General features: G+C 43.9%; 1 protein-coding gene across 1 annotated transcript in view; it reads right to left on the reverse strand.

Annotated features, from left to right (window-relative positions):
• Nucleotides 1-5,832: 5,832 nt before the first annotated feature.
• Nucleotides 5,833-20,777, reverse strand: part of LOC104686111 (ras and Rab interactor 3) — a 160,329-nt gene continuing 145,384 nt past the window's right edge. The window contains exons 25-28 of the mRNA XM_039552184.1: nt 19,988-20,296; nt 11,351-11,482; nt 8,010-8,173; nt 5,833-6,141 (exon numbers count right to left, since the gene is read on the reverse strand). Of these exons, the coding sequence (XP_039408118.1) occupies nt 5,833-6,141; nt 8,010-8,173; nt 11,351-11,482; nt 19,988-20,296 (914 nt within the window). The remainder of the gene's footprint in view (nt 6,142-8,009; nt 8,174-11,350; nt 11,483-19,987; nt 20,297-20,777) is intronic.

Here is a 20,777-nt window from a genome sequence, read left to right on the forward strand (position 1 = left end):
AACAGGAGAAATTACTCTTTCAAAGCCCTGTTTGAATGCATGCATTCAGTCTGCTGTTTTACTCATCTCTGCTTTCAGAATTGTTCTCTGCCCTAGAAATCCAGGCTGCTTCTCAAACACTTATCATCATCAATTCATAGGTTTAACATTTTTTTCACCCTTTATAAATGTCCATTTTCTCCTGAAGTATTCAGAAGAGGCTTTTTTCTTTTGGATTTTCATAGCTAGAATGCAGAGTTTAAAAAAGAGGCCTCCAGTTCCTCATAGATGGTGTCACTTTATGGCCAAGAGTCTCCAGCCATACTAAGTAGACCTCAAAAAATAATTAGCAGATGAGAAATCAGCTGCTAGCACTCATTTTTATTTTCACAATTCCCTGACACCCAGGTGGCACTTGTTACCATGACATGCCCTGGCCCTCCTGCAGACCCTTGTAGCCCTGAGGATGCAAAGCCAAAACATGAGAGTGGGATTTTGTTCTGCTTTCCTCTTGCAAGTGATTGTCCAAAGCTTCACCCTCCTAAATGACATTGTTACCCCTTCTGTCAGGTATGTTGCAAACTGAAAGACAGGCACTGAAGATGTCACTGCACCCACAATGCTGTCTGAGATGGAGCAGGTTCTCACCCATGCCCTGAATTTTCAGTTCATATCCAGAGACCCATTTCCTTTCCAGTCATTCAGGGAACAGCCCCACAGAAGAAAAAACCAGTACCCTTCACGTGCAATGATCAGTAGATTTGTTTTAAGGCCTCCAAATAGCATCACACAGTGCCTGCATGGCAGGCTGTTTACTTTGTGATGGTAATAGAATCTAATGAGAAAATAATTTTAGGATTGTGCAAGGTCAGCCTTACGCCAGAGTACCTTGTGGTGTATTGGGCAAGTACAGACACCCTCGCTCCTCCTGCAGGCATGCAGTTGCTCAGCCTATCATTCCTAGAATGTTGGGATGCTGGAATGTAAACTATGGAAAACTGTCAGGTTTCCAGCAAATTGTCACCACCAGGCAAAACAGGGCAAAGTTGAGACTGTTATTTACAAAAATAGCAGAAGAGTTGCATATATCCACAGCCCCTGGGAAGAGTGTAATTCACCATAGCCAAGGTTTCCTGTCTTCCTCCTTCTCCTTGTTGCTAGGAAAGGAGTCCAAGGCCCTTTTCCCACCTGTGTGCCAAACCCGCTGTGTGTTTCTACCCAACATCCTGCTGCACAGAGCAGTTCACCGCCTTTCCTTGGCGAGGACCTGGAGGGCAGGTCCATGATCAGCCTCCACAGTACACTGTGTGCTGGCTACTTCTGTGTAATGCAAACTTAGATGGACACAACTTTGTCCAGAGCATGGGTAACCACCTTCCCTTCCCTACCAAGCAATAAAGCAGAAAGCAGTTCACCTGAGTTGGAGAGAATGCACTTTTTTAGAGATTCTAGTAAAGAGTATTGTTTTAGCTCTCTTGGAAACAAGCTGCATCTTGTCTCTTCAGGACAGCTTAAGGTAAGTGCTGAGCAGCCGTGCCCATCTCAGGGCAGGAGACTGAAGGCCTCTCATTCTTGTACTCAACTTCTGCCTGTGAGAACAGGGATGGAGGGGCAGCAGCAGGAAAGGAAGCTTAAGCTAAAGTGCTGACTTAAAGGGCTTGGGCAATTCTGAATCAGAGACTGTTTCCTTCCTAAGGGGCATGATACCCTAAAAGACGCAGAAGACAGCAGAAGTGCTACAGTTCTGTGAGCCTTGCACCACAGGCAGAGCTGGCCAGTATCCCACAGTAGCAGCCCCCATCCAAGGAGGGATGCTGATGGGACAGGCAGGGCCTGCACAGCAGCTGGATAGGAGGAAACTATTTTTCATAGTGCAAGGGGTTGAAATGCTGGACCAGGGCCCCAGCAAGGCTGCACAACCCTGGAGACTGCAGCACTGAAAGGATGAGGCTTCGAACAACCTTGGGAAGCAGCCCTGCTTGAGCAGGGATTGGACTGGTGACCCCCAAGGGTCCCTGCCAGCCTCAATCACTCTACAAGCCCATAGTAAAAAGCCATTCTTGTGCCAGGTTTCAAAGTACAGTTGGTGACTGGAGTGTGAGGAGGCCCAAAAGCTCTTGAATTCAGCATGGGAACTGCCTTTGATCTCAATGGCTTTTATTTTAGGATAAGCTTGACCTGCCAGTGTAATTATTTCAGTGAATTATTGACAGATTGTGTCACTGGGTGCAAACTGGCGTTAAATTATCTCTGTGCATGCAGTGGCCATGCAGGCTGGTTGTTTCTCTGCAGAAGTTGCTGGGTTCAGCAGGTCTCTCTGTTCCTCTCTTTCACACTGGGATCCTCTCCTTGTGAGTCAATGAGTGATCATTGCACAACATTTCCCTGCAAATGAGTGTTTGAAGAGCCCTTGGCTGGATTGCACAACCCTACTTGGTCAAAACCTTCTGAAACACTCCTGTCTGCTGAGGGCTCACATGAGGCCCAGCACGTGAGTCACACAGTGTGACCATCTTGACTAACCAGGGGAGGCCACGGATCACCAGGCTGGGCTGCTTCCTCCTCTCCTGGGCTGCAGCATGAGGGAACCACATAGCAAAGCCAATGAATAAAATCACATGGAGCATTTTAAAAAGCCCATTTCTTTCCCACATTTGACTGCTTTTTCTCACACCATCCAAAATGTCAGATACCTGCCCAAAGCAGTGCAGGATCCTGGACACCAAGGTCCAGAGGAAGGGACATGCTGAACTGCTCCAGCAATCTCCACGCTGGAGAATCAGTGCTTTGCCACGGTCACCAAAACAACAGCCATGTTTGTTGCAGACAGTTTGTTTCTGCATGACCCTGGTGCAGGCAGAGCCTGAGTGCCACCACTGAGCTGTGAGCTTGGAGAGGCAGCATCCTTCTCTGTCCTGGGTCATCCAAAATACCATCATATGGATCATCTCGCAGCTTATGTTCCCTGACAAGGGACAGCGGTGGCCACGTCACCCCCATACCTGAGATATGTGTGTTTAGTGAAATGTTGCTGGTGGTTTATATGATAGGACCAAACAGGCCAGTTGCTCCACAGCCTCTGAGCAAGCTCCGCTCTGCACTGAGCCCTAGCACAGGGATTTCCTTCCAGGCAGCTTGCAGCCAGGCACAGTAATTCACATTACTGTCAATAATCTCTGGGTTCGGGAGAGCCATGGCAACTCTTGCAAATCAAATCAGAGCTTTGCAGTCGTTATGCCAGAGGAAAATGTTGCATATGCAATTTGAGAACCTTTATAAAAGCCCACATAAATTCAAAGGTTCAAGGCACTCTTGCATTTCAAAAACTGGAATCTGCAGGTCTGATTTTGAGTCTAGACATTGGTAAATTTAGGTCTGAGCCCATTTGGATGGCAGTGATTTAGCACTGTTTCCACAGGCTCCACCAACCAGCTCCATATCCCATACTTCCCCATAGCTCCAAGGTCCAGCTGGTGACTCAGATGTCCCAGGACACTGTGAGGTGCTGGAGTAATTCGTTTCATCAATCAGTTGCTTGACCCTGCAGTTGCTCTGCAGAAATATCCAGCAGAATATCAGCCCTAGCTTCTTTCCTTCCATGTGTCTACTTTAACCTCTTACCCATCAGATTACTTTTGGCCTCATTGACTGTGAATGTTACAGTATAATGATAATCTGATCAGGCCAAGGATCAGGGGACCATCAGGGAAAGCCCCAGTCCTGGACATCAAGCACCTCCCTGGGAATGGGGACAGGCTGGGGGACAGGCTGAGGGCAGGCAGGGCAGGGGAGCTGGACACCAGTCGTGCTGCAGCATCACTGGGGCAGGGGCTGACAGCCCTGGGGGGCTGAAGTGGGGTCCTGGGCCATAGGCAGGGTGGGGAGGCACTGGAGACAGCCACATCTGTGAGTGCCCTCGGGGCCCTGAGACCAGCATCACCTCCCAGATCGGTACTGGAAACCTGTGCCTCAGGTTCAGTCCCAGCATCCCTGGTGCCACCCTGAGAGCAGCACAGGCTCCCAGCAGGAGCACACAGCCCCGCAGGAGGGTGATGGCAGCACGAGGGATAGGTTCAGCTCTGGCATCCTGCAGATGTGCTGCCCAGAGGCCAGGCAGAGGTGCCAACAGCTGCACATAGCAGAAATAACCATGACTTTGGAGTCAGCTGTGGTGTCACGCACTGCAAGCTCTGCACATGATATCCTCGAAACCAAGATTGCTGTTATTCACTGTTCCTCATTCCTGGTTGTTGTCCCTTCCCAACAAGATGTGCATGCAGCCCACTCTGGCAGATGCACAGCACTGGTTTGCTATCTGTATGCAGATTTGGCTACAGCTGGGGCACATAGACATGGCATTTATTTCAAGCTCCAGAGACTGAGATAGTGACCTGCTACATGTAATACGTTTTTATCCTTGGAGCTTCAGGAATAAGGCAGACACCTTGGGCAACTTGGCCCAAGGTACCCTAAATCTCTTTTGAATGTTACTGGGAGGAAACAATAGCAAGTTTGTACAAAACCCAGAGTAAAATACCTTTTCTTTGTAATCAGAGCTTTGCTAGGCCTGATTCTGAGTTGGTGTAGCTGCAGTGGAGGTTACTGGCCTCCTGCAGGCAGATAACCCAGTATTTTGTGTTTACAGTGGGAATCTTGCCTGTATGAAGGCACCCAGACATGGACCTATCTTGCAATTAAGCCTCCTGCTTCCATTATCCAATCCTGAAAAATTGTTTTCAAATTTAATGAAATGCATTTTTGCATTGATTAAATATCTTCTGTGGGAATTTATTTGTTATGGGAAATTTAAGTCTGCAATGACTGACTGATTAAAAGCACACACAGAAAGGAGAATTAGAAAGTTCTGTCTGCAACAGCCCGAATTTATTAAAGTAATAATCTGGTGGGAATTATAGGTAGGATAACACTTGTGAAAATGACAGCATGTAAAAAGGGATTGGTATTTAATTCTAACTCCTTTTGACTTTCAAATTTTAATCGGTTTTGATACACTGGGCAAATTATTAAGTTCTTTACAAAGGCTTGTTTTAAAATAATTGCACCATATCACACATTGAAATAAATATACAATTAAGCAGACACTATGAAACAACCAATGTGAATAAAACTGCTGAACACGTAAAACTGATGGTGAAGACTTTCAATCTTTAGGAAAAATACATTGATGAAAATGCATATGCTACCTGATTTCAGTGACAAATAGATAGATGGCAGAAAATATATTCTTAGTGAAAGTACAAAAAAAGGAATTTTTTGTAATTATGTGGATTTCAAAGGTGAAGACATGCTGTTGACAGCAAGACACAGATGGGGTTCTGCTACAGGTGGCAAGACTATGCCACTGAATACATCAGACAAGACCCAGTTTATACAAACTGGGTGAACAGATTCTGTAAGGCACAAACACAGTCTTACCTCCAAACAGATTGAGGTGTGCAGACCTTTCAAAGGCCCTGTGCACAGATGTGATTCACACCTGCCATCATTTACTGTAAAGTAAATGTCTACCTTTTTGCAAGATCTCTGGATTTTCTCTACTGTTCATTTATATTCTGCAGTGTCGGCTGGTTGCAACTCAGAGGTTCTGAGGCTTGATACTTCAAGTTTTCCAGAGGATGAATGTTCTCCTGAATGCTCCTTTTACTTCTGCAAATGACCTCTGTCAAGAAATGCCGTGTGTTCAGACACCATCTACAATTAGCCCATCTGCCCTGTGTTGAAGGCCACACTCCAGAGAACTTCTGAGGTCTGCAGACACCAGAGGATCTCACAAGGTAAATTATCCAGCTCTTCCAGGATGACAGCAAAGACAGAAAAAAAGCAGCACAGCCCTTAAGAAAAGTCTGACTCTTTGACAATTGGAACTGGTGGGGTTTTATGGTCTATTGGTTTATAAATAAAATGGAAATCTTTCTTGGTTTCGCTCTTCAGCAGGGAGGCTTTGATATGGTGAGGAAGGGCACCTTTGTCCAGCTGCAGCCACTGGTCATCAACATAAACAAAGAGTCCATAGTCCTTGGGCTGGGACACTTCAAACTTCTCAGCACACTGCTGGCTCAGCTGCTCAGCTGTGGTGTCGTGACGGGAAGCAAGTGTCCTTGATTGACCACTGATTTCCAGAAAGGAGATACAAATGAAGTCCTGAAGAGAAACATGAGGAGAGACTTTGCAGTTAGCACAGTAACCTAGGACTGAAGGAGGTAAAATTCAGTCACAAAGCTCTAGCTGCCTAGAGCTCCCAAATATCCCCCAGTCATTCTCCAATATCCTAGTTATTCTCTCCATTCTTCCCTCTGACAGGCTCTGAATCAGCACATACTTAAACAAGCACTTTACCAAATGATCAGCACCATAAAGACACTGAAGTTAAAGCACTTTACTCTGATTTTACTGAATATCCTTAGAGACTGATCTGAAATGGTTCATTCTCCCATCTTTTTACAGCTCCTGAAGAAAGGGTCTCCAAAGAAGTGACAGACAAGAATAACAGACCACAAATGTCAGACGTTTGGCCTGAAAACCTCCCGTTTCCCAGAGCGAGGATAGGGCTGGCAGTGTGGTGACCTTGCAACTTCACCAAACAGCACCTTGAGAGCGTGTCCTCTGAACTTCCTTCCATCAGTAAGGAAATAGCAGAAGTTATGCTGAGAAAGCTGATTTACTTGTATCCTGTTTCAGGCAGTAACAACTGTTGTGACAACTTTCATCTTGCCAAACACATAAGGAACAGAATCTAGAGAGCTTTTGGTCTCAGTGGAACCTGTGTGTTTAATTTGCATCTGTGAACGTCAAAACAAATCCCGACCATTTTGTTCAGAAAATAATGAGGTTCCCCAGCAGAAGTGAAATTTCCAAATGTGTGGACTATGGGCTTCCAAACTGCATTTAAGGGGGGTCACTGCAGTTGATCGAGGCAGGCAGAAGGATGGGCAGAGACCTGCTGAGCATATCAGCAAGCTGTTGAGATCTGCCAGAATGGGCTTTCATGTCTCTAATACTACCCCTCATTCAAAGGGATGGAAAATGGCCTTTCAGCTGTTGGAGGTGGTGGGAATCTTCTGGGGATATGTGTCATTTGCTTGCTCAGCTATTATGCTCCATGTTAGGTACTTCTATGAGCTGCTGCCAGAGCAGCACTCAGGACTGGATGGGTATTTGCTGTATCTCAACCACCATTCATAGTTTCTGAGATCATCAGGAACTGGTTTGACTGCAATAGGGGATATCTATTCAACTCCATGCTTTCACACGGCTACATGGACTACTCTCCACCGTAGGAGACTTTCCCCTGGCTTTCCCCTCGGCATGCACAATTTTCAGTTCTGCTCTGTGAAGGCGCTACAGAACCTGAGACGTGGCCTTTTCTGCCTCCCTGTGGCTGGGGGGGCATCCTGCACCCAGCCTCTCACCGCGGCTGGGGGCCCGACACCCATCCGTCCTGGGACCCTCTCCCACTGGTGCACGGGGAGATCTCTGCCAGGCCATGCACAGCATGGGCTTCAAAACTAACCAGACCTTGATGGGTCTTTCCTCCTACTGGACAGGCTCTGGAAGATGCTTGACTGACTGGCTCTTGAGATGTCTCAGATCCTCCTACAGCTTTACGCCATCTAGAAGCAGCCCTGCATAACTTGCTCACATCTCAGTTTAGCCCGTGATTTCCCCAGGCATTAAGGGAGATGGATAAGAGGCGCTCCTGAGTCCCCACCACAGCTCCCACATGCAAAGGCTCCTAGCACACTTCCTTTGAGAATGAACAACAAAATCACTCCGCAGTCATATTTAGAACTACAACATTAGGGGGGTACTTCAAGATTTTAAAATGTATTTCATAAGTAGTATATATTTCAAATGTGGTGGGGTTTTTTTAAGATCTAGAAATCTTGCCCCAGATGTAGTCTTTTTTTATTAGTGATTTCAATTAATTTTGTTTTAAAATAATTACCATATTAAACATTTCTAAGTATAGAGAAAGCATGCAGGCTTTTTCCCTAGAATATGCCACCTACCTGCACTGATGAGCGGGAAGCCCGGGCCTTGTTCAGCGTTCTCCGTCGCTCCCAGCGGTGGATGGAGTCCTGAACCTCCATGCTCAGCTGCCGTGTGACAGTGATTTTGTCATAGTTCTTGATATGCTCCAGGACCCCATAGGTGGTGGTTAAATAATAGGAGCCTGCAAAAGGTGAAAGTCTTGTATAAACATCACACCTCCATGGGCCATTCAGTCCCACTCCCACCCTACCTGCTGATGCCCACAGAGGGGCAGCTGTCTGACCCTTGCACTGCCTGTGCCTCGCTGGAGGGATTGCAGAGGTCACTGAAGTTAACCAAATGAAGGACACCTAATAACTAGTGTCCTCCAGCCCCTTCTGGCTACTGCTCCAAATCAGTATTGCTGCCCACACTGCTGAGGGTGTTCCTGCAAGGGAGCACAGGCTGAAAGGAAAGAGCTACAAAAGCTGCTTTCACAAACAAGCCCAAGCCATAGATGTTTAGTCTTTGGGCCATGGCCATCTTTTTGTAGTGTTTGACAGGGTCCATGCAACAGGTCTGTAACTTGGGCTCCTGAGCAGTCCCCACAATGCAGGGAAATAGAAACGATTGTAGAGTACTGCATGAGAAGCACAAGGCCTGGATCCAGCCCCTAACTCCAGCTACATTGCTCGAATATTTGGACCCTGGGTCACCTGTGGGCTCAACACTGTCTCAGACCTGCAGGAACAAGTCACCCTCTGTTCCCTTCATTCTCCATTGACTACACAGGCAGACCAGGTGTTCACTTGTAATTCCTGGACTGTTCAGAGTTGCGGGATAAATCTTGGTAAAGCAGAGAAGCAGGATAAAGTGGCAAAAGCCCTTTTCCCTCAGAACCCCCCGGCTGATGTGGCATTGCTTGCAGAGGGAAATAAATAACCAGCTGCAGCCACTGGGCGGCAGCGGGGCCATGATAAAAACCGGCCTCATCCGCAGAGGTGCAGGGGAGCCCTGAGAAGGACAGAGATGCTGCTCTGGTTGCAGGGCAGCCCGAGGCAGGCCCGATCCAAGAGCTCGTTTCCCAGCTCCGCCCCCAGCTGGGAAGCGGGGGGCTCGGACTCGGGCCGAGTCAGGCCGCGGAGCTGCCGAGCAGCAGCGCAGCGTCCCGGGCCGGCGGGGACACCCCCCCAATCCGGGCCCCGCATCCCGGTGCCTGGCAAACGGGGACAACTAGCAGCTGCCCGGGGAGCCCTGTTTTGACGGAGTTTCACATCAATTGCAGTGCCTCTAGATGGCCCTCACACACCACCCAACCCTCGCGGCAGCCCGCGGCTTCCCCTGGCTCCTCAGGCGCTGGGGAGCCCACGGTCAGCGTGGCTGGCTGCCTCAGGGAGGGAAAGATAGCACTTGATTTAAGAGCAGTATTTTTAGAGCACCATTAAAGTTTGGTGTAGGAGAGGAGAGACCAAGACACTGCCATTTGACTTGCTGTACTCTAGTGGATCGATGAGGAGTGTCCTACAGTTATGAAGCTGTGTGCCCAAAACACTCTCATTTTCCTTTACTGTCTCCCACAATGAGGTGCTGAGAATAGACTAAGAAGCCTAAAAGTGCCAATTTTCTCATCTTAAATATAGTTAATACCCTCCTTTGCCTGTCATTCAATATTTCTCCTCTTCTGGCTGAGTCAGAGGTAGCTGTGATGGGACCCAGGATGGGGTGTATCCCTTCCCTCAGAATCCAGGGAAGAAGATCTCTGAGTCCCCCACAACACAAATTCATTACAACTTTTTAAAGAATTAAGTGTTTTCCCACTTCCAGTTTTATTTCCACCCAGTTTTTCCCTATAATCTGTCCTTGTCTTGCCCCAGCAGTCAGCATCACCATTGCTATAAACAAATTCAAAGTATATTTTTCACTTGGAGGAAAAATTTAAGTGATTTTGTATATTGATCTATGCAATTTCACAGTTTTCTCACTTCAGCTTTGCTTTTTTCCCTTTAATTTCTGTACTTGAATCCACTTTTGCTATTCAACTTTCAAAGGCCTTACTCAAGTTAACTTTTGCCAGTTCTACACTTCGCAATCTCAGAGCTGTCTTCACTGAGATGTTCTTTTTTTTCCCATTTCTCATATCTGCAGTTACTTCCAGTGTCCTTTCTGATGTGAATATTCAGTCAGTTTGACTTGGAACTCCCTCACAAAATTTTCCCTTTTGACTGGAGTGCCCATTTCATACAGTCTTTGCATCTTTGAGCTAAGAGAACTTCCAGCCGGCTTTGCTTTCGATACCCTGATCTCCCCAACCCAGATGACTTCAGTAACCAGCCTGGTAGTGTGCCCCTTTGAAGTGAAGAACCTGTTTGTGTGCAGTGTAGTCACGAAAAGCAGCTTGGTTGTGCCCACAAAATTCTGTGCTTCAGCTAACATTTTTTTCTGCTAAGAATGCTTCTTAGCAGAAAAACTAACCTGTGCAGAAACACCTTACTAATGTACTGTATTGCTACTAATCATTCTATTAGTACTTACTTCTGTCCCACTCTGCACTGTGCGGGCATGACATGCTTAGTTTCAGACTTACATCTAATATAAAAAAATTAGTCTGCTGTTGTTCATCCAGAACTCCTTTCTAGAACCTCAGTATTTACCAAAGAAAAGTCTAAAACAGACCCCATTTGATTTGCTTAGTGACTACTTGGTGATAAATTATCTGTGTTCCTAATTCAGAGTGTGTAATTGGTGATTGTCACTTGGGAAGCATGTGCTTTCCAAGCTATATTTAAGAAACTAGAGGCCCACAGTTCCTTGGGGCATTTACCTCTCTAATAACAGAGGTCTTTAGTCACTTCCAAACTCAGTATTCCTCCCTAACCTAACTTTATTTTCTCTGTCTCTCTATAGTGCTCAGTCAGAGAACATTGTCAGGTTTCACTCAAATTTAAGAGTAGAGTGACCATGAGAATGATGTATGGCCTCAGGCATACAATGCAGTTTGAGAAATAGGCTCTTTTCTCATTGGAATAAATAAAAGTATCTGCACAATTGTTTGTAGCAGCTGTTTAATTTTAGCAAAGACCTTCCAGCTCTTCAGTCTTAGGGCCAAGGAAGACGTCTCTGTTTAGTTTGCTAATCCAGCACCTCAGTTATAATTTATGATGAGTCCCTGCCTTTCTAGCTTGTTTCTTAAGGCACTGCGCTGCTAAAAGGAGTTAAAGTGTTTGGCAATAATTTTAGACCTTCAGATTTGAAAAGATTGGCCAAAGCATTATCCACAAAATCTAGCCAGAGGCCTGCTGCCCCACTTTCATAAACACTGAAATGAGACAAATAATGATTTCCAAAGTGAATATCCCACGAGCAAACACTGTACTCTTACCTTCTCCTAGCTGCAGAGCAGGGTCCATGAGCTCCATCATATACTCCACATTCAGAAGGACTTCAGTCAAGTTGCTGCGGGCCAACACATACATGAGCACAGGGAGGAAGTCATCTGCACCATAGTGCTTCCCTGAGCAAAGAGAAACACAGTGTGGTCCCAAAAACACCACAAAACCATGTTCCCACACAACAGTGTCGAATTCTCAAACAGCAAGTCATTTGTAGACCTTAGCTTATATTATCTGAAGAGTTAAAGCTCAAAAGCAAAGAAAAAATACTGAAAACAGAAAGTTAGATCATTTAAAAAGTAAGTAAACTTGCTTCAAGCCCAAAATAGGATCTTATAAAGTAACCAGAGAAATACAAATTTAACTTCTTTTTTATCACAGGCAAGTGGAAATTTTTGAAGAGTACAAAGGCTTCCAGCTTGTCCCTCTGATTTGATACTGACATCAAGACTGCAGTTCAGGTTGGCAATTCCAGTAGGGAAGTTGTCTACATGCATTAGGAGTATTTATTCTCTTAGGCTTAATCTATGTGTGGGATCAAAAACCAGAAAATAGAATTTGAGACAGTGGTTTAGGACTGAGGACTTCTGCGTTTATGTCCCTTCAGAAGGCAAAACATCACAGTACATATTCCTAATTAAAACAGTCTCCCAAGAGCTATGGTCTAAGAGGAATCATCTTTCTAACTATGGTGTCTAGCTAAGAAAACAGAAAAATGTTCACATTGGACTTAAACCTAGTTTTTGAAATTGGTGTGCAGCAGCTGCTCAATATTTCCTGTGCTTAACATATTCATATCAACTAAGTTAACAAAGTGATCTAATATGCAATCTGTAAGAGCTCTTTGGGATCTCTGAGGACAAAAAAATGCATGCTAACAGTCATCATTACAAAAAATTACTACTTAAAAGAGAATCCAAACTGAAGCTTCCCTGCATAAACCACAAAGAACACAAGGATAACTTTTCTCATTTGAAAGATGCTTTCACTTTCAACCAACATGTCATACATTCATCATGAAAAACCCACAATAGCAAGTTCCTTACCAGACCTATCTTCCCAACATTCAGAGTTGATCATTCCTCTTAACCTAATCTGCTTTCATTCTGAATGTCTTTCCTCAGACTGTGGGGAGTTTTTTTCCACCTGTGCACTTGTATATGTTGATTTCATGGGCTATGTGTGTCTCACATGAGACCTGCTTGTCTCACCTCAAGGAATCACAGCTACCCTTGATGTAGTTTTGGTGAAATTATGGTCTAGCCATTTTTGGCCCATAGCACACATGGTCTTCCATGGTAGGGCATACATTCCTACTTCTCAAATGTTCCCACTGACTTATTTCAAATATTTGCCATGAGTCACATTTCTTTTTTTGTCATTCCTAGCTGACGCAGATTCTCCACTGGCAAAGAAAATATTCTTCTGAAGCCTCAAATAAACATGAGCTTAGTCCCTGATTAAAAAAGAAAAAAAGTATGGCTTTGAAATAAACCCAGTAATACATCTAGTGAACAGAGAGTTGATCCAGTTAAAACAAAGTGTTAGAGAATGAGAGATCATCAGGGCTGTAATTCAGCCTGTTTCTAACAGAGCCCACACACGCCACAACATAGACAATTTATTTAATGAAAGCTGGATTAACGCTTTCAATTCTGATTGCTTTGTTATGGCTGCCTTTAGTTAAAAGACACAGCCTTAGGTCTTCAACAAAACTATAAATGGACTTCATTGTTCTGTCAACATCTGGATGGACATTTTTTTGTCTGTTGTTCCCTTGGCTTATGTCTCTGTGAAAGGTTTAGCTCTGCGAAGGGTCCAATTCATTACTGTCGTATACATTACCTTAATACAAGAAGCTTAGTATTACAGCTGTTTAATATTTTCCAGGAAAAAAAAGAAAAAGATGACAAAACTGACATGAAAATGTAACAGAAAAACTTCACAGCAAAAAGCCCTATTCTCCTTTTGCTCCAAGTACACCAGAGGCCAACAGAGTTAGTTCTGTATAAAACTAGTGTAAAGGAATACAAAATACCAAAGATTTGTTAGGCTCATTTTCCCCTTCATTAAAAACTTCTTCTTTATGATCTGTTAGTTACTGACCAGTGGCATGGATAGAATGATTCTAGTTTCCTGAAGGCCAAGGGATTTTCAGTGCAACACCAAAAGCAGAATTTCCCCTACTACTTCTCTTCCATGACTAATTCATGTCATGTCTGATAGGGCACCCAAGAAAGTTGCTACTTCACAATATAAATTCCTATTCTCTGGAAAAAAAACCCCTGAGGTGCTTGTTTGTTGGTTGGTTTCTTGGTTGGTTGGTCAGTTGGTTGGTTGGTGTTTTTTTACATGTCACCAAAATAGATCATGAACAGAGAACAGACTGACCAACTAATGAAGAGTGGAAACAGCAGCTTGGAACTAAACAATTCCATGTCCCCATTCATCAACTTCTGGTGTCAACAGAAGTGAAAGTTAGAGGATAGTTCTTAAGAATGCCTACAGAATCTCTCTGTTTCTTTTTTGTTGTCTGAGAAGTGGTTATACGTACAATCAGGCATGGAGTCAATTATTTTTCATGCTATCTCATTTCCATAAGCTGATTTAGCTGCTCTGCCCTCCAGTCCTTGTTATAAACTTTTTTCAACTTTAATACTTCACAGAAGTATTTTTGGACTCCCAGCTGTTTATATGCCTTAAATACAAAAATCTGATATACAGTTTCTTTTTGAGTAATAAAGGCTGAGCAGGGATGTCTGACTGAAATAATGGAAAGAACACATGCTCCATATGCTGTATGCTCACAACCTGCATAAATGACTAGACACCACTTTAATCCACTTGTGGTTATACGATACCCAATTTTAAATACCGACATCCATAGCAAAAGCTGAAGTCAGCAGGAGCAGAATGTGTCAACAAGAGAAAAGCAAAACTAATCACCAACGATCTAGCTCTGACTCCATGTGTTGCCACAAATCTCCAGTGTGGCCAAGGGCAGGTCAGGCATGGTACATTGCACCTTGTAGGCATTGCAATAGCATCTCTCCACTGGTTGCACATGGAGCCAAGGAAAAGTGCCTGAGAGGGCATGACTCAATCTCCCCTGTTCTCCTGGCTCCTGCAGGAGCAGGGACTAGCTTTGGCATGTACAGCCATCAGTCCAAGCATAGCCCTGAGGTGCTCTGTATCTCAGTCCACTCACGGGGATAATAGGTGCTGTCAGAAACTCAAATATGACCAGAAGCAGGAGTCTACAAAGATAGATGAAATAATGCCTGTGAACCAAGATACCTGAGATATTGTTTCAGCATGGCATAACCTATGTGCTTCCTGTGCCATGAAAGGCACCAGGGCACTAACCAGTGTCCTTCCGGGAGCTGCAGCAGGAGTATTCTCTGCAGGCTACTGCCTCCTCAGCTCTACTTTCAAGCTGGGCCTGAGCCAAATTCCTAGACCTGTGTGGCTTGCTCCATCTGTGGTCTCTCACAGAGGGGTATTTTTGCAGCAGAGTCAAATCTAGCTCTGACCCTGCCACTGCTCTCAGTGCCTATTCAAGGTGGTGGTGTCCTACTCCAGATATGACTTTCTTGCTTTATTTCCCCTTCTTCCCTGCAGGGTCAGGAAACATTTATTTCATAAATGTCTCTAAGAAGCTTAAAATAAGCCTTCTCTTCTGCCACAAATTCATCCTATTATGTTTATAGCAAAGCAAATACAACGTCAGCTCCTAGCTGGGATGCAGCACTTGAATAGATGAGTATTAATTAAATACATGACTTAAAGCAACTGGAATTCTGCCCAAACCTCCATAAAGAAATTACAGCCTATTTTAACACATTCATGCATTCCTTATTTTTCTGTATATATTCTGAAAACCAGCAGACAGGGGTGATACCCTGCACCTTGCTCTAATATTTTACAAACACTAGCTTGCTTGATGTCTAGAAGCAGATCTCCATGAAATATGAATTTTAGCCTCAGTTTGTAGCTGGGAAACCTGAGGTGCAGAAAGGTTAACTGGAATTTGTTCAAGATCATAAGAAAAGATTGTGACTTTCCTTCCACACACTAGCATATTGCTGTCTATTGTCTATCCCATACTACTTTCAGCAAGGTTTAATTTGTGATATAGTGAATTAGGCAAGTTAATAGGTGCAGACAGCATGAATCCACTTCAAAAATGTGTGGTTTAGAGATCAGATGAATTTTTTCCCCATGAAAAATTTGAACTGGCTCTTTGATTCAAATGTAGAAATTGTACTAGATGGCAGAACACCCAAAATCTCTAGTCTATCAGTCTTCATTAAAAATAACTTAAATACAAATATCCTCTTCCAAAAGATACCAAAGTTAACCTGTTATGTATAGCTTAATTTTCCTTCTCAGAAGTGATCTATGATAATAGGCAGTGTAATGGGATTGCTCTGAGTTTTAGGAGCTTCTAACACGGATTCCACATTGGCTGCTGAAGGATTGGAGCTCAGTTTCCTTTCCAGAAGCCCAGCTATCCCACTGAAGACACATGGCTTTGCTTTCGTCAACTGCAGAGACTTATAGGAGAGCATGAGAGCAGCTAATATCTGGTTGCTCAGTTCTGTAGGGGTGACAAACTTCATTCTAAAACTTAAGGAAGAGAAATATTCCAATGGAATATATGTCCTATCTTATCCTCTTTTTCCAAAAGCGGGCTAAGTGCATTAGCCATGTAAAACTACACAATAGAAATTATTAAATCAGATGTTTCGATCACCTAGCCAATTCTATCACTAGTACAAACTATAGTATTGAACTATATACTCCAGCTGCCTGTGCAGTTCAAAGTCCAAAAATGAAGCTTCATAATCTTAGGTAGTTCACAAGTTAGAAATGTTGCAGTAAGAAAACTGTACCTCCATTCTTTTTGAATCTCCTTTGAAAGCGGTCTGCCCATCTTTCAAACTTCCAACCTGAAGTTAGAGCTTTTCCATTCCTGATCTTCCTCACTCATGGTCTGACCAAACTTGGCCTGTTTGTCTCACAGTTTTTCTTCATAAACCAATGCCTATTGCTGCTTTTTTTCCCATCAGTTCTCTTCCACAGTGGCAGCTCCCAGGCAGCACAAGGCTGGGTGACCCAGGCACACCACTGCCAGTACACACCACACATACTGCAGATTTGCATTGTTTCTCACTCTACAGGTGTCACTTGTGGTTTTGATGAAAAGCAGAGGTTCTCATTCTACTCACTTCACACAACACACCTTTAATCTTTTGTCTGAGTAAAGGTATTTCTGAAAGATACATAATAAGGGTTTTTTCCTACATAACATTACAGTGTTTCTATATAAATTAGCTATGTGCCCAGGTGTCCCTGTGCATATTGCAGCATGCCTTCCAAGTGTAAGAGTTGCTTGATTCCTGCCTCTTCCTTTTTCTAGTGCCAAAAAATCTGTCAGCCATTTTGTGGGGGGTGGGTTTCCAAACTCTTTTTTTTTTCCTATTTTTTAAAATCCATTTTATTCTTACTAACCATTCCTAGTATTTTTAGCAGGCAGGTTACATATTTTCAGATTGTAGGTTTTACTCTTGGAGGCATATGTTTCTGTTATTTAAGTTTGCATAGAAGTTGGAAAAGCTCAGTGAGACACCTCAATACTATCATAATTGTGCCTTTGGTGAGAATTCACTTACTAATATCACTACCTACACAGTCCATATGAGCATCTGAACCAGTAGCCCTTAATTTCTTTTATAGCCAGTAATGAATTAATCAATATTGTCATTGGAGCTTGCCTTGAGTCATCTCACGCTAAAGCAGAAACCTATATGTAGCCAGATGAATCATCTGGACTCCATGGACTGACTCCACAATGTAATGAGAAGCTGGGCACGATACCCCTCTGTGGCCACCTACAGCGAGATGTAGCCAGAGATTAGTCCTACTTCAACTCTACCATGGAGCTGTACTCAGTGGCTCTTGAGAGAAGGGTGTATGACAAAGCCTGTGAACTTGCCTTCCTAATTCCTTGCAATGAATCAGATCCACAAGCTGATTGCCCTCAGCTTGAGGAAGACATGCTAGTTTAAACCAGTTGAGGATCTGACCCATTCAGTTCTTAGTCTTAAGTATCAGGGATTTCAACCACAGCCAATTTATCAGGCAGATTTTGTCATGTAGTATGAATTGTAATCAAACCAAAGATCTCCTCCTTTCTTAAAATGTCGATATACATGGAGTCAATCAAGGTAGACTTCAAAGTTTCATGACTCTTTCAGCAGTGCAAAGATGGGCACTACCACAGGTACAGATGTTCCTAAATAAGCCTGTTCTTAGTTTTAAAGAAAACTTGGTACTTCTTGCGACATCCTAGCCAAACCTGGACTGCTGTACATGGGTCTCAGCATGTTACAAACCTTGCATTTTCATATGTGTCTGAAAAAAAGGTGCCTGATTAGGTAGTGTTTGCACTTTGCTTTGAGATATGAAGCCATATTCTTAGGTCAACTCACCCTGTGGTCAGCCTAAAGCGAATAAAGACCTGGCCTGAGCTGACAAATTGCGACTTAAGCCAGACGCCAGTGGTTTCCACGTTATTGAACAGGTAATTTTTCTGACAGAGGTGGACTGGTTTTGGTCCTGCAGCAGAGGGAATGATTAGTTTTGTATTCCATCTGCTCTGATCTTGGAAGAGGAGGGAACTTTCTAGTTCAGCAGTGAGGAAAAGGAGCTAAAAGGAGAAGAAGCTATTGCACAGGAAGCTGAGCATGGCCTCTGCTCTTCCTGTGTGAAGAACACTGCTCTGCCTCATGGCTGGCTGAAAGTAAAAGGGGCCCTGTGCTGTTGCTCTTGAGATGGGCAGAGAGCAGGAGGAAAATTCCTACCTGCTAAAATCTGCTCTGAGTAGCCCACAGCATGCTCTTCTGCATGCCACCAGCTGGAATTCCCTGTCAGAAAAATATTTCAGGTTGCTGAAAATTTGTCTTTGCCAGTGGCAAATGACAATGATCTAGGATCAGCTCATTCTGTGAAAGAGGTTTCACACATTTTGCTTCTAAGTGGGTCTATAGTGCATTTCACTCAATTTCTCTCCACGGTCACTGTTTTCCAGGAGTTAGATACAGCATTCTTCTCCCCTTAGCCTGTTTTTCTGGTCGGAATTAATTGGGGTACATTTCCATCACTCCAGGCCAGTTTTCTTCTGGCCAAGCCCTGATAAGCATCACTGACGATGTGTAAGGGAGAGGGAACTGGATGCACAGGAGTGAAATCAGCTGCCAGCCTACACCCTGCTGGCAGTAGTACTCAGGACAAGAAAACAGCTGAGCGGGCTGAAATGCAGTGCTTTGGTTAGCATAGCAAACCACAATGAAACCATCTGGTTTCATTAATGTCAATATTTTAAACATGTAGGGATTTTTGAATTATTTCCCTGACCCCTCATTTCTGTTACATAAAATGACACAACAGTATTTCCTTCAACAGAGAAATTCCAGCCCTGAGCTAGCTAAGGTGTGATGTAATACATAACATACCACCACCATCAGAAGGAGACTGTGTGGGTTTTAATGAGGATTGCAAGTCCTTGATCTAAACCAAATTTATTCTCAAACTTCACACAACTGTTTTAACAAAGTTACAGCAAATTCCCCTACATATTTCTAAATCTTCTCATAATACCTGAAGACAGTGAGAGGTCCTTTCCACCCTGCAGCTAAGGCTCAGCCCTGGGGTGGTTTCTTGCTCTGCTGTTAATGGGTCTAGACTGGTTGCTGACCCTTGCTGCTTACTATCCAAGAGATCACCTTGAGGTGAGGTTCAGCAGGGACATAACCATCCCTGTATGAGTGTTCCAAGGCTGTTGCTGCTACGAAATAAAGCAGAACAGCTAAAAGCACCTTTGGTGACTGTGAGTTCTTGAAAAACTGCAGGTTATTGCAAATTAATACCTGGCTTCTCTCCAAATTCAGGCATGGCTGGCCATCAGCTCACAGTATACAAAAAAAGCTCTTAAACTGACAAGGCAGATTGCTGGAGGAAGGAAGCTGGTGGTCTATCTGCAAAGATGCATCCTGTCTGCCAGCCAAGGGTTTAATTTCTGCATTACTGATTGGCCTGAGGCCCATGTTGTTTTTATACTCAGAGCATATACTGCCTCACACTGAAGAAGTGGCTTTTAGAACTCACTGAAGGAATTAGTAACAAACTACTAGCATGCTGCATCTCCTCCTCAGTTTAGGCAAAACTTTGTAAAGGACAAATCAAAAGTCTTTTCCCAAAGACCCATTCCTAGAATTTACCATTACTCTGCTACAAATTGGGACAGAGCTCTGAGGATATTTGGAGAAGACCTGTGAAAAAAGGACATTATCCATAAAACATATACTTACAGGTAACTAGTTTTTGGAGTTACGGAGCTTAAAGTTAACCAGGTAATATCTTAAACCTGTTATTAGTGCAGAGAACTTCATAGTCACTAACCATTCCATTCTGAACACAGCCTGTGGATAGCTGATACCAAACACATCAACCATCACTGCTACCTCCAATGTGAATATTGCCATGCCAGCTGTATCATAAACCCTGTTCCTCTGATACATGGAGAAGGACCCATGGTGGATACCATTGCAGTAGGAGTGCTGTACCTGGGTTTCCCTGAGCCATGGAGTCATAGATGAGTTTGCAGGTCTTCAGCAAGATGGCAATTTTTTTTTCTGGAGAGTAGGTCTTATGCATGGCCGTGAACTTGTGAAGGATCTTTTCCAGCACAGCAGTTTCAGGCACACTGGTTGTGACGCCCAGGTCAGTGGTAGTTGTGTTTTGTATCACAAGTTGGTTCTCTTTCAGCTGCTGTAAAGATCCATCTTTGTTGTGTATTTCTTTTAAGGAAGAATTAATGGCTTCCTTTAAAGGTTTCAGGACACATTTGTACAGAGCTGTCTCAGCAATCACTTCTGCATAGAGAAGGAAGAACACAAAAGCACATAAAAAATAAGCAATACAGTAGTATAGGTGCAAGTAAAGTCCTAAGGAGGCATGTGGTTGGTTATTCAAGCACTACTACATAGCTGTGAGAAGGGAACAGAAATTACATCCCAGAAAGTAAACATTTAATTACCAACACTATCCAGAAGTCCTAGATGGGCTTGAGATGAACATCAGTGTGTGGTCTCTGTTACTGGAGCTGTAGGAGACCTCCTGCTACCAGCAGTCCCTGCTCTCTTTGCCTGACTCCTGGCTGACCAGCATGGCATTATCAGGCAGGAGGAAAGCCAGCTCTGGGGAGAGAAGAGGAACCTCACCTAACTGTGATTTTTTTCACAGCCCTGCCCTTACAGATGCCCAGATGTGATTAATCTCATGTCCCTTCTGACCTCTCCTTCTGACTTGTTTGAGATATTCACTTTGGGATGAAATTAAATGCATCCTCAAACT

The sequence above is a fragment of the Corvus cornix genome, chromosome 5 (genome assembly GCF_000738735.6).
Source record: "Corvus cornix cornix isolate S_Up_H32 chromosome 5, ASM73873v5, whole genome shotgun sequence".
Lineage (NCBI taxonomy): Eukaryota > Metazoa > Chordata > Aves > Passeriformes > Corvidae > Corvus > Corvus cornix.